Source organism: Phocoena sinus, chromosome X (genome assembly GCF_008692025.1).
Source record: "Phocoena sinus isolate mPhoSin1 chromosome X, mPhoSin1.pri, whole genome shotgun sequence".
Taxonomy (NCBI): Eukaryota; Metazoa; Chordata; class Mammalia; order Artiodactyla; family Phocoenidae; genus Phocoena; species Phocoena sinus.
Window position 1 is genome coordinate 34,001,837 of NC_045784.1, and position 14,132 is coordinate 34,015,968.

The following is a 14,132-nucleotide window of genomic DNA, read 5'->3' on the forward strand; positions in this document are numbered from 1 at the left end:
TAAGTTCAGCTCTGAGCGTCAGAAAATCAAAGTAACAGTGGCTTAAGTAAGAGAGAAGGTGTTTTTCTTTTTTTACCTTGATGAAGTCATGAGGAAAGCAACCCAGGGCTGGTAATGGTGGCTTCTTGCTCATCCGAGGCCCAGGGTCCTTCTAATTGGTTGTTCTGCCCTCTTCAACATGGGCTAACACCTGTTAAAGTAAAAAATTATTCTGACACTTATTAAAATGGTAAGGAAGACTCTATTCAGGACTATTGCCATAGATTTCAAGACTATCATGAAAAAATAAAAGTAAAAACAGACTGTGGTAGTAGGAGAGGGAGATCAGGTTCAACTCCAAATACAGCAAAAGCAGTTGCGGACGTATAGCCAGTAAGTAGGGTGAGGGGGTCAATTAATGGAAAATTACTTAAGCGGAGACATTGATGGTAAGGGAATTCTTACTAAATTGACTTAACAGAATTCTTACTGAAGGCAGGCCAGAGTGATGTCAGATATCAAGGGGTAGGGGGGCACGGGATTCTCGCTAAACTGATTTAGTAGGACTCTTACTGAATCTGGGCTCTGCAGGTTGAAGACAGGGCCCAAGGACGAGGTCTAGTCGAAAAGAGACCTCAGAGGAGCCTGTCTAAAGTTTGGTCAAGGGAAGAGTCTGAGTCACGCTTCATGGTCCAAGATGGCTGCACCAGCTCCCATCGTACTGCCCTAATTCCAGTCAGCAGGGAGAAGGGACAAGGGCAGAAAAAAAGACAGTTTCCCTTAAGGACATTTCTGAGAAGTTTCACGATGACCTTGCTTACATCCTGTTGGCCAGAGTGTAGTCACATGGCCATACTTAGCTGCAAGGGAGCTTGCATATTTAACTGGGAAATGTAGTTTTTACTCTGCGTGGCCATGTGAACAACTCACTCTTGGAAGTTTTATGGCTCTAAAAGGGTAAAAGGAATGTTGAGAGACAACCAGCAATTTGAGGAAATGGGTGCAATTAAGATCATGCATCTTTTGGATCAGATTCGTTTATTCCTCAGCACAAATCTCGTCTTCCTTTTTATGGACTCTGAAAGCAATTAAATGTCAGTGGTGATTTTCAGTGAAGCATTTAAGAAAAAAATCATAGCACATAAAACAACATTTATATTCATCCTCAGTGAATTTCAAAGAAACGGTGATTTGACATTTCTTGTACCATGTACTGATGACTAGGAAAACTGCTGAAAGTGTTTTTTGAAATAATCTTTATCTATGGAAATACAAGTCCCCATAAGCATCACCTAAAGAGGTAAATGGGAAAAATTAAGTACTGTTAACTGCCTTTGCTGTGCATGTAACTCCTTTTCTTGCTGCATTTAAAGTTATTTAGTTTACACAAATTCAATTTAGAGACAGTTGAGAAGTAAACTTCAGCTATCTCTTTATAAAAATTAAAACTAGTATGTACCTGTATTCAGCAGCAGAAGTAGTTTTAAAGAATTTTTCAAGGGCAACATGTTCTCTTTAAATTATCTTTTTTGTGTATGAATGCCCAATTTCCTCCCATCAAGTCAATTCTGTCCTTTCATTGTCATAGTAATAATCTTTAAAAGCCCCGTATTTTATCCTTTTTTTTGGTTTGTTTTTTTAAAACAAATGCAGGTTTCCTACTTCTTATTGTACTGATTCTATCTCCACATCCTCTCTCTCTGAGTAATTTACCATGTGGATAACAGGACTTTCTCCTGGTTGTTTTTTTTTTTTTTTTTTTTTAACCTGTAACTCCAGAACATTTTAATTCTAAAGAGCTTTAATAAATAAAAAGCCCCAGTTTCCAAATATCTATCAAAAAGAGAATGAATAACGAGTCCCATCAGAGCTGGGGAAAAATTTTTTTTAAAAAGGAAGGGGAGGGATGAAGGTAGATAACAATTTTCTTTTCAAAAAGATAAAGATAAGACACCGCTTCCTCAAATAACCACTCAGAATGTCACTTGAGATGAGTAGGCAGGAGGAATCTAACGGTCCATATTTGCCTTGTATACAGTACTGGGCAACTAAACGCCAACTTAGCTATTTAGGGATGGCTTATTAAAACGTTGAAAAAATGAAAGACTTCATCCTTGTCATAGACCGCCACTTCGGTGGAACATTCAGTGCACATGACTGGGTGATAGATTTCTTCCACATCTGTCTCTGCCTGCTCCGCAGCATCTTCTTGGTTAGACCTCATCTTCTTATGGCCTCGCCTTTTCTTCCTGTTCTCTGGGGTTTTGTATCTTAGAATCTCTTCTTTGTTGATAGAACAATTCATTACAAACATTGCTCTATACTGAGTTTTGTATGATTCATGCCTTTGGTAATCAAGACACAGGGTGGTCATGCAGGCCAGGCAATTCAAGACAGCATCACTATTTGGAAAAGGCTGTTGTTGTTGACGTGGCCGCTGTATTCCAAAACCATGGTAGCCTCTTCTCTGTGCATCAACCCAGGCCTGATCTCTGTCATCTTTTTCAGGATCATATAGTAATTCATCATTTGTTGGACTTCTGTGTTGTTTCTTCTTCTTTTTCTCGGTCACCTGTGCTGCTTTGTCTTCATCCTCAGAATCAGAATCCAAATATATATCGTCATAGTACTTTGTCGGAGCTGTTCCAACTTTCCCATTTCCTGAGGAAGACCCTGTTTCTAGAGAGGATAACTTGTCCTCCATTGTTTTTATGGTGGAATTTAATTCAGCTTCCATTTCTTTTTCAAATTCATCTTCACTAGAGGATTCACTTTCTCCAGTAAGACATTCTCTGATAAGTTTTCGTTTCTGGTCAGGAGTTCCATGTAAAAGCACATCCACCTCATCTTCAGGACTGTGGCAACTGTCACAGGAATATAAAGCCTCTTTAAAGGCATTTAACTACATGGGAATTCCCTGGTGGTCCAGTAGTTAGGACTCCATGCTTCCACTGCTGGGGACCTGGGTTCAATCCCTGGTCAGGGAACTAAGATCCTGCTGAAAGCCAGCTCCTCATCACTAGGCTCTTCAACTGCGTAGGGGTCATAGTCATCTTGGAGGCGGTTCATGGTGGCCTGCCCCCTCCGATACCGTCCACAGGCGTCGGCAGAGTACCTGCTTTCTCCACAAGTCCCTTTCCTAAAGCGCTCCAGCACTACTCTCTCCTGTTTTTTTTTTTTTTTTTTTTTTTTGCGGTATGCGGGCCTCTCACTGTTGTGGCCTCTCCCGTTGTGGAGCACAGGCCCAGCCGCTCCGTGGCATGTGGGATATTCCCGGACCGGGGCACGAACCCATGTCCCCTGCATCGGCAGGCAGACTCTCAACCACTGCGCCACCAGGGAAGCCCTCTCCTGGTTTTTTAAAAAAAAATTTATTGGAGTATAGTTGATTTACAGTGTTGTGTTTAATTTCCACTGTATAGCAAAGTGACTCAGTTCTCCGTGTATATATATTCTTTTTCATATTTTCCATTATGGTTTATCACAGGATATTGTATATGGTTCCCTGTGCTATACAGTAGGACCTTGTTGTTTACCCATCTATATATAATAGTTTGCATCTCCTAACCCCAAACTCCCCATACTTCCCTCTCCCATCCTCCTCCCCCTTGGCAACCACAAGTCTGCTCTCTACATTTGTGAGTCTGTTTTTGTTTCATAGATATGTTCATTTGTGTCACATTTTAGATTCCACATATAAGTGATGTCGAATGATATTTGTCTTTCTCTTTCTGGCTTACTTTGATCAGTATGATAATCTCTAGGTCCATCCATGTTGCTGCAAATGGCATTCTTTGTTTTTTTTTAATGGCTGAGTAATATTCCATTGTATGTATGTACCACACCTTCTTTATCCATTCATCTGTCGATGGACATTTAGGTTGTTTCCATGTCCTGGCTATTGTAAATAGTGCTGCTATGAACATCGGGGTGCATGTATCTTTTTGAATTATAGTTTTGTCTGAGTATATGCCTAGGAGTGGGATGGCTGGATCATATGGCAACTCTCTTTTTAGTTTCTTGAGGAACCTCCATACAGTTCTTCATAGTGGCTGCACCAACTTACATTCCCACCAACAGTGTAAGAGGGTCCCCTTTCTCCCTACCCTCTCCAGCATTTATTGTTTGTAGACTTTTTAATGATGGTCCTTCTGACTGGTGTGAGCTAGTACCTCACTGCAGTTTGGAGTTGCATTTCTCTAATAATTAGCGATGATGAGCAGCTTTCTACTGTTCTTGATACTCAAGAAAGGTATCCTTTGGGTTTCAGATTAGTAGAATACGTCCTTGTTCCTTGTCAGGCCAGGAAATTGAGATGATATTTATTTCAAGGTGTTCCCAGGTGGAAGAGTTGGTTTGATAGTTACATATGAGATCAATTTCTGCTATGATTTTAAGACTATAGATAAGAAACAGTTGCCTGTCTGTTCACATGGCTTTGAGAGATCTCCTGGTATGTTCCTATGAGCCAAGTGTTTTACTACCGGAAAGTGCTTGGTATCATCTGCAGACATCAATATTTCACAGTGCCCCCTCTCCTTGAGACAGTTTCTTTTCTTTTTTCTTTCTTTGGCTGCACTGTGCAGCTTGCAGGAACTTAGTTCCTTGGCCAGGGATTCAACCCGGGCCCAGGACAGTGAAAGCGCAGCGTCCTAACCACTGGACCACCAGGGAATTCCCAAGACAATTTCTAAACACATTAAATCGACACAGATCGCAAGTTTTCTTTCTTTCTTTTTAAAAAAGATTTATTATTTATTTATTTTAAAAAAATTTTTTGGCTGTGTCGGGTCTTAGTTGTGGCATGCAGGATCTTCATCGAGGCATGTGGGATCTTTCGTTGCAGCATGCGGGCTCTTTGTTGCGGCACGCAGGCTACTCTAGTTGCGGCGCGCAGGCTCCAGGGCGCGTGGGCTCTGTAGTTTGCAGCACGCAGCTCTCTAGTTGAGGCACATGAGCTTAGTAGTTGTGGTGTGTGGGCTTAGTTGCCCCGAGGCATGTGGGATCTTAGTTCCCCAACCAGGGATCGAGCCTGCGTCCCCTACATTGTAGGGCGGATTCTTTACCAGTGTACCACCAGGGAAGTCCAAAGATTTCTTTATTTAGTCAAGCGTTCTTTCAATTCTGTTCCTTATTTACGTTCTGTGAAGTAGCTTTCTATCTGAGTGAAATTTTTCCCCAATTCTTGGATGGTCTTGATTGTTTTTAATAGCCTTTGACTTGAAAACTAATCAAAAGCTTTATAAAGTTTATAGTGGTGTTTGTTGAGGAACAGTTCTGTTGGGGATTATTTGTCATGAAAGACTTTGTGATAAGAGGCGAATTGGGCAGGCGCCATTTAGTGGGAGAAGCAGGGCAGGCAGAAGAAACCCTTCATGTTTACTGAGGCTGAACTTTGTGTTCAGCCTGGCTTTGCACAACTAGGAAAGCAGTAGCAGTCCTTAATATAAATACAGTGTTCTTTCTGAGCAGCAATATTTTAATACATTGAGAGGCAATGAGGGGGGCCTGGTGTAGGGAAAAGAACAGATTTGGAAAACTAAAACTCTGGATCTGAATCTTGACTGCACCACTTCATAGCCCTGTGAAGTTTCCTTTCTGAGATTCGACTTTCTTATGTATAAAATCAGAATCATAATGTCTTTCTCATGGGTTACTGTCAACGTTTAAGTGCATGACACTTGAAACAGAGTGCGCGTCATTATTGTGGCTAAGCGTTATGATGGTTAGCTTTTATTAATAGGTTCTACACACAGAATCTACAATCAAGGTGAAAAAGTCACATTTTTGTATTCAGAGTACGGAAAGGAGGTCTGGTCACATCTGGATTTTCCTTAGGCAAATATGAAATAGCCCCAGTGTTGACGGCATTGCCTCTGGATGTGAACAAAAGACAGGAGCGGTGGGAGGCATGCAACCATTGGCATCAGGCTGCTGTGACATTATTCTGCCCGCATATATTATTTCAAGTGATTTTTGTCGCATTGTTTCTGGTTCGGGCAATACTTTTCGTTAGTCGCCATGGTTTTGCTCTCTTAAAGGAATATGAAACTCTAGCTTTAGACTGGGATTTAGCTGGCAGGCACTGCAGCAGAGGCTGAAGCAAGACCTGATAGCAACATCTTTGCAAGTGTACAATAATAAAAAGAGCTAATATTTACAGAGTTCTTATTGTATTTGTCTGGGAAATAAGTTTGGCTGTGGGTGACAGAGACACGTTTTAATTATGGCTTAAACAAGATGGAAACATAGTACATTGCTCTCTAATGGAAAAGTCTGGGCTGTTTGGCAGATTTGTGATGTTGTTAATGGTGGCTCCATTATAACATGGGTCTGGGTGCCTTGTCTTCTGTAGTTCTACCATCTTGAGAGTTTGGCGCTTCATCCAAGGTGGCTCACCCCTGTGTTCTCATCGCAGCCTCTGGGAAGGAAGAAGGGTTCAAGGGACAGGGATACCGCTTTAACATTAGGGGCATGACCTAGAGGTTGCCTGTATCATTTCTGATCACATCACATTGGCCAACATTTAGTCTCATGGCAAAACTAACTGCAGGTCATGCTGGGAAATATAGTCTTCACTCTGAGTGGCCATGAGCCTAGCTAAACATTCCACTAATAGAGAAATGGAGAACGCAGATTTGGAGACGCATACTAGAATGGTCTATTCCACAACTACTGTGTGCCAAGCTGTGCTTCACACTTTACTTACGCTCACCACAGCATCATCTTACTTAATGGTCCCAAGAAACCTATGAGGTTGTAACTACTATGATTATTTTTTTTTTTAACGCAGGGAATATTTCGAGACACAGGTTAAGTCTCTTTAAGTCTTGAGACAGAGAGGCTAAGTAATTTTCTTAAAGTCTCCAAGGAGATAAGGGGCAAGGCCAGGATTTGAACCCAGGGAGTCTGACTTCAGAGCCTTATGCTCTGGACCGCTGTATAGTCCACGCTTGCTCATTATTTCTCTTGAGCCTTGATGTGCTCTGCTAGATGAGATTGAGGATTGTGTAAAGATGTCAAGGAATCAAAGAAGCTTTGTGAAGCTTCTGTGGCTTCCTCTTCCAGGCAGCTAATTGCTTCTCTTCTAAAATTCCTAGCGTATTTGATGCAAAATAGTGTTCAGGATAATTAGGTCTAGACAGGGTAACAGAAGAAAAGTTAATGCCACACACAAGTGACGGGAATTTTAATGAAAGCAATTCCTGATTTGAAAGGAATGTGTCTGTGCAGTGATAAAGCAAGCAGTCTTTGTAATGCATTGAACATTTTTGACGATGGGATAGAAAGAAAATGATTTCAGTATATCACTGGAATATAGAAATGAAAATACTCTGTCGTTCAACTACAGTTGAGATCGTTCATCTCTTCAGTCTTTAGGATTTCAACTCCATATAGGTCATCAGTTCGCATGTTAATACACATGTATCTGTGTAGCAACAAGGAAACAAAGAATAAACTGATATTTTAAAATACAAGGGCATCCTGAGTTGATCTCAAATAAAGAATTGGTGTTAGCTGGAAGTAAATGTCTTCAACAACTTTTTTCCTTTTTCTTTTTCTTTGTATTTTTTTTAAATTGAGGTATAGTTGATTTATAATGTGTTGGCTTTGGGTGTACAGTGTACAGCTCACCGTTGGCTGATGGCTGCAATCGCTGATGACTGTGACATCCTTTGTTTACTGATACGGCAGGCAATATTCCATTTGTTAACAGCGGAGTGCTTCAGTTATACATGTATATGTGTATCTATTCTTTTTCAGATTCTTTTCCAGTATAGGTTATCACAAGATATGAATATAGTTTCCTATGCTATACAGTACATCCTTGTTGTTTATTTTATATATAATAGTGTGTATCTGTTAATCCCAAACTCCTAATTTATCCCTACCCCCCTTTACCCTTCGGTAGCCATAAGTTTGTTTTCTATGTCGGTCAGTTTATTTCTGTTTTGTAAATAAGTTGATTGGTATCATTTTTTAAGATTTCCCATATAAGTGATATATTGCATTTGTCTTTCTCTGTCTGACTTACTTCACTTAGTATGATCATCTCTAGGTCCATCCCTGTTGCTGCAAATGGCATTATTTCATTCTTTTTTATGGCTGAGTAATATCTTTTTCATAATATTCTTTCTCTTTATATTCTTCATTACTTTTTAACAGTTGATTTGGGGCCATATTTACCTCTACTACACATTTTCATCCATCTCCAGTATTCTTTGTTTCTTTTCAGGTAAGAACAAAGAGAGGAAATGGTTAGACTTTAAACGTTTTCAAGAATCACAATAGTTTTGCTTTGTCAACAAAAGTGTAGGAATGAGGTTAAGGAAGATGGGAAAAGTTCTAAAAGTCCTTACCAAGTAATTAAGAACATTCTGTAGTTTTCTCAGGCTCACATTACTTTTTCGAAATGTGTTTGATTTCAGTTTTAGCAAATTTTAATTTGAATTCTTAGCCGATCTAACATTGTACATTTTTCTCTTCTCCTTCTCTTTTTTAATAATAATGGCACCATGTTGTAAAGGGCTCTATAATTCATGAAGCACACTACCATGGTCAATTGCCTCTGGCGCTCGCAAACACCCTCGGAGGAAGATACGAAAGGAATTACCATCTTCATTTTGAAGTTGAAGTACTGAGACCCAGAGAGATGTACTGGAATGCCCCGTGATACCTAGTATGGCTGAGATTTTCTCCCCCCACCCACTCCCTTTCTTTCTCCCTTCGTCCCTCCTCCTTTCTCCTTCTCAGGTCACTCACCAGCTTTTGCTTATGCTCTCTTTTATTCATTCAATTAAATGATAGCTGTTATGTTCCCAGCACTGCTTATGTGCTATAAAATGCAAAACTGAACAAAACAGATACAGTCTTACCCTCGTGGAGATTACAGAGGAGTTGGCAAGACATTAAACCAGTAAAAGCAGCCAAATAAATGTACAATTAAAAATTATGGTAAGTGCTGTGAAGAAAAAGAACACAGTTCTCTGAGTTAGACTAAGATGGGAATCTGTGGTAGATTTGGTAATCAGAGAAAGCCACTCTGGGGGAACAGCCTTATAACAATGAAGCTTTATTTGTCTCTCATGCTACATGTCCATGACAAGATGGCTAGGGACTCTATTTCATGGCATCCTCAGACCAGGACTCAAACTTACAGGGTACACACTATTTGGGACATTGCCATTCTTCATGCAAAGAAGAGGGTTTGTGATAAACCATGCACTTGCTCTTATAGCTTTTACCTGGAGTCACATATCACATTTCATGGACCAGTGTGAGTCATGTTACCACATCTAATGTCAGGAGGGCAGGGATCTGCAGTCCCAAGTTGTTCCACTTTCCCAGCCTCCCTTGCAGCTAATGGTGATGCTGTGACAGTGTCTGGTCAAGGGAACCTAAGGAGGACTTCATTAGGGAAGTTCTTCTTGATGGAAGGAATTCTGAATCAATTTTTGCTTTTCTATTAAGATACAGGTGTAACTGGCACGCCCTCCCTATTCTTCCTGCCTTAAACTTGGATGCTCTGCTGAAGCCTGGCCATTTTACATAAGAATGATGAGCCATACCTTGAAGATAGGGGACCATCAGAATGAAATGAATTCTTAATGACCTGATTTTGCAGCTGAGCTAATACAAGCAACTACCTAATTCTGGATTTCTTGTATGTGGGGGGAAGAAATGAAACCCCACATACAATTTTTTAAGCCTGTTACTTGGAACCAGAAGCATTTCTAGCTTATGTGGATGAGAGAGATGAACAGATACTGTGCTTATGTTGCAGGAAGGGGGACCCCTTCCAGGGCCCGAGAGTAGGGTCTTGTCTAACACTCGGAAAAGAATTGTCCGAGGAGACACACGTGCTGACAAAGCAAGAGACTTTATTGGGAAGGGGCGCCTGGGCGGAGAGCAGGAGGGTAAGGGAACCCAGGAGAACTGCTCTGCCACGTGGCTCACAGTCTCGGGTTTTATGGCGATGGGGTTAGTTTCCGGGTTGTCTTTGGCCAATCATTCTGACTCAGGGTCCTTGCTGGTGGTGCACACATCCCTCAGCCAAGATGAATTCCAGCAAGGAGGATTCTGGGAGGTTGGTAGGACATATGGACTGGCGTCTCCTTTCATCTCCTTTTGACCTTTCCCGAATTCTTCCGGTTGGTGGTGGCTTGTTCTGTATTCCTTACCAGGATCTCCTGTTGTAAAATAACGCATGCAGATGGTTACTGTGGTGCCTGGCCAGGGTGGGCAGTTTCAGTCAGTGTTTCCCCTAATACTTACAGCCCAGAAACTCACCTTTCTCAGATACCTTCCTGAGACTGGACCAGCAATGCAGGAACCAAATGAGGTCCACCTTGCTTTGTGAGTGGGGACTATTAAAGCAGAGGAAAGAGACATCTTCCATCCTGTTCCTCTCTCCTAGCTCCCTGTACTTCCCTTTCTCCTTGGTACTTATTCTCCAATTGCACACTTTGTTTTCCTGGCTGCAGTTACCCTCCCATTATCCTTTCTCTTCTTCTTGAGCGTCTGAAAATCGTTGTGTCCATTTAAGGTGAAATTATCCTAGATATGATTGAATTAGGTCAATTTCTCAGAGATTTGAAAAACCAGTAAGCTGGGACTCAGGATGGGAAAGAACTGGATACTGCTACGTAGCTAAGGTGCATATCAAAGGAATGATTTCAAGGAGCCCAGACTCTTGCATCTTCCCATACATAGAAAACCGCTAAATTTATTAACTTGAGATGTTTGGTTGGTTTACTTTACGGTAATCTTTTGATGTTCCGACTACCTGTTTTTTGTTTTTGTGTTTGTTTGTTTGTGTTTTGCAAAACTTATATATTTCCTGAGTCCTCCTTTCCCTCTTCTGAGCAGCCCCTCAGAGCTATCTGAGAGGCTGCCTCCTGGGCTTAAATCCTCAGAAAGTCTGCCAAATAAAACAATTCTCAACTTTTAGGTTATGCATTTTCTTCAGTCGATGTGCTTAATATTTGATGCCGGCCTATGGAATTCTCCCCAGCTTTTTCCATAGTCTCAGTTAGCTCTCAGGATATGTGGGACAATTAACACCAATTGCCTTAGGAATTCCCAATTGGTGTGTTTGGACCTTGAAGTTCTTGCTTCCCTGTGGCCTGATTTATACAGAGTCCCAAGTCTTTTCAGACTCTAGAAGTGGGAGCTCAGTGAAACCCAATTGCTAAATAAAGTCCTGTGAATAGAACACAAAGAAAGATGCAATATAAATGTTTGACTTTATGGCCATACTTTCTCCAAGTGGCCTCGCCCACTGTAGTTAAGGAGCTGCTAAGTAGTTAAACTTCAGGCACCTGATCATAGAATTTATTTCCGGAAGAGAATTAGTCTCTTGGAGTATCCTGCAATACCCCCTGTTCTCAGTTTCTTATTCTTTGGCCCACCAGCCTACTGGGATAGGACTCAGTCTAGGATTGTTCTTTGTTTTACTCATTTTGATCACGGTGTTTCTTTATCATTGTTGCATGAATTGTTACAGATTTTGACTAGGCAGTGTTTTATTTCTCCTGTGCCCTGAGGTGTTTAAAGGTCTGTTAATGCTCTTCCAAATAATACAACTGCAATCTTCAAATGAGAACTCATCCTGTTATTTTAAAACTTGTAGCCTTTACAGGTTTTCAAAAGTAAATTGTGTGGAACTTTTCTTACACTCAATTTCAGGAGCCAGTTGCTCATGAAAAAGGACATAAAGATGCTTTGTAAGCTCTAAATAAGGGATTAGAAAAGCATGTGTTGTGGGTTCTGGTCATTTGTGTTCAGTTGGACAAGAGAGTGAGGACTCTTTTTTTCTTTTCTATTATGGTTTATTACAGGATATTGAATATAGTTCCCTGTGCTATACAGTAGGACCTTATTGTTTATTTTATATATAGTACAATAGTTTCTATATGCTAACATCAAACTCCTAATTTATCCCTCCCCCAGGCTCTTTTCCTTCTGGTGACCATAAGTTTGTTTTCTATGTTTGTGAGTCTGTCTCTGTTTCATAAATAAGTTCATTTGTGTCATATTTTAGATTCCATGTGCAAGTGATATCAAATGGTATTTGTCTTTCTGACTTACTTCACTCAGTATGGTAATCTCTAGGTGCATCCATGTTGCTGCCAATGGCATTATTCTTTTTTATGGCTGAGTAGTATTCCATTGTGTGTGTGTGTGTGTGTGTGTGTGTGCGTGTGCGTGTGCGTGCGCGCGCGCGTGTGCGCATGTGTGTGTATCACATCTTCTTTATCCATTAATCTGTCAAGGGATATTTAGGTTGCTTCCATGTCTTGCCTATTGTAAATAGTGCTGCTATGGACATTGGGGGGTGCATGTGTCTTTTCAAATTAGAGTTTTCATCTTTTCCAGATATATGCCCAGGAATGGGAATGCCGGATCATATGGCCACTATATTTTTAGTTTTTTTAAAAAATTGAAGTACAGCCGATTTACAATGTTGTGTTAGTTTCTACTGTACAGCAAAGTGATTAAGTTATACACATATATACATATATATATATATATATATATATATATATATATATATACACATATATATATATATTCTTTTTCATAGTCTTTTCCATTACGGTTTATCACAGGATGTGGAATATAGTTCCCTGTGCTGTACAGTAGGACTTTGTTGTTCATCCTAGAGTGATGAGTCATCTTGCATCATTTGTCCTCTTCTTGACTGACATCAAGGATACTGGGAGTCCTTAGTAGGTGTCCTGTTTTGACTCATTTTCGTATCTGAAGTACAGAATGCCTAGCACACAATAGGCACTCAATAAATGCTCACTGGATGAATGAACGAGACAAAGAACCATAGGTTTTTGGAAACCTTACTCCTCACTTTTAAAATTCTCCATTTACGAATCTCTCATTAGGCTAGGAATTAAAAGACTTGCTTTCTGATTTTATCTCTACTGCTTACTATCTTTAACATGAGGCTCATAATATCTCATAAGCTACTTTGAAGGCCCAAAAGAGGTAATAGTTTTAAACATTTAAGGATCTTATGATCTAGCACAGAATTGAGTCCTGAGCAGTATATATAAGAAACTAAAGCCATCGTCCCTGCCTTTGGGGAGATGCTAATCTAGTTGGGTATAACAAAGCAGAGAACCACAAGTGTAGAAGGAGGTGGTATGAGATGTGTGCGATGATCCTGGGATGTCTGGGGGTATTTTTGTTTGTCTGTTTTTGGTTTTTTCTGGAAATGTATTGAAGGAGGGAATGGAGCTGGATAACAAAAGAATGGCATGTCTGTGAAGCATTTAAGTGGGAGTGAACCTATCTTCTAGAGGAGTGTCTTCCAAATCTGGCAGTGTATTAGAATACATAGGGGAGCTTTAAAAAAAAATCATTGCACGGGCCACATCTCAAACCGATTATACCAGAATCTGTGGGGATGAGAGTTGGGAAACAGTACTTTTTTTTTTTTAATACATCTTTATTGGAGTATATTTGCTTTACATTGTTGTGTTAGTTTCTGCTGTATAACAAAGTGAATCAGCTATATGTATACATATATCTCCATATCCCCATCCTCTTGAATCTCCCTCCCACCTTCCCTATCCCACCCCTCTAGGTGGACATAAAGCACCGAGCTGATCTCCCTGTGCTATGCGGCTGCTTCCCACTAGCTATCTATTTTACATTTGGTAGTGTATATATGTCCATGCCACTCTCTCACTTCATCCCAGCTTCCCCTTGCCCTCAAGTCCGTTCTCTACATCTGCATCTTTATTCCTGCCCTGCCACTAGGTTCATCAGTACCGCTTTTTATGTTTTAGCGTACGGCATTTGTTTTTCTCCTTCTGACTTACTTCAGTCTGTATGACAGATTCTAGGTCCATCTACCTCACTACAAATAAGTCAATTTTTTTGCTTTTTATGGCTGAGTAATATTCCATTGTATATATGTGCCACATCTTCTTTATCCATTCATCTGTTGAGGGACATTTAGGTTGCTTCCATGCCCTGGCTATTGTAAATAGAGCTGCAATGAACATTGTGGTACATGACTCTTTTTGAATTATGGTTTTCTCAGGGTATATGCCCAGTAGTGGGATTGCTTGGTCATATGGTAGTTCTATTGTTAGTTTCTTACGGAACCTCCATACTGTTCTCCATAGTGG

At 40.5% G+C, this 14,132-nt stretch overlaps 2 protein-coding genes across 2 annotated transcripts in view; one reads left to right on the forward strand and one right to left on the reverse strand.

Moving 5' to 3' along the window:
- Positions 1 to 14,132, forward strand: part of SYTL5 (synaptotagmin like 5) — a 238,569-nt gene that overhangs the window by 116,184 nt on the left and 108,253 nt on the right. The gene's annotated exons all lie outside the window — the stretch shown is intronic.
- LOC116748001 (E2F-associated phosphoprotein-like) lies at positions 2,236 to 3,048 on the reverse strand. Its single transcript, XM_032620739.1, has 3 exons — positions 2,978 to 3,048; positions 2,558 to 2,837; positions 2,236 to 2,439 (listed from the first exon to the last, which is right to left on the reverse strand). Exons 1-3 carry the CDS (start codon positions 3,046 to 3,048, stop codon positions 2,368 to 2,370), a joined length of 423 nt encoding a protein of 140 aa, XP_032476630.1. The 3' UTR covers positions 2,236 to 2,367.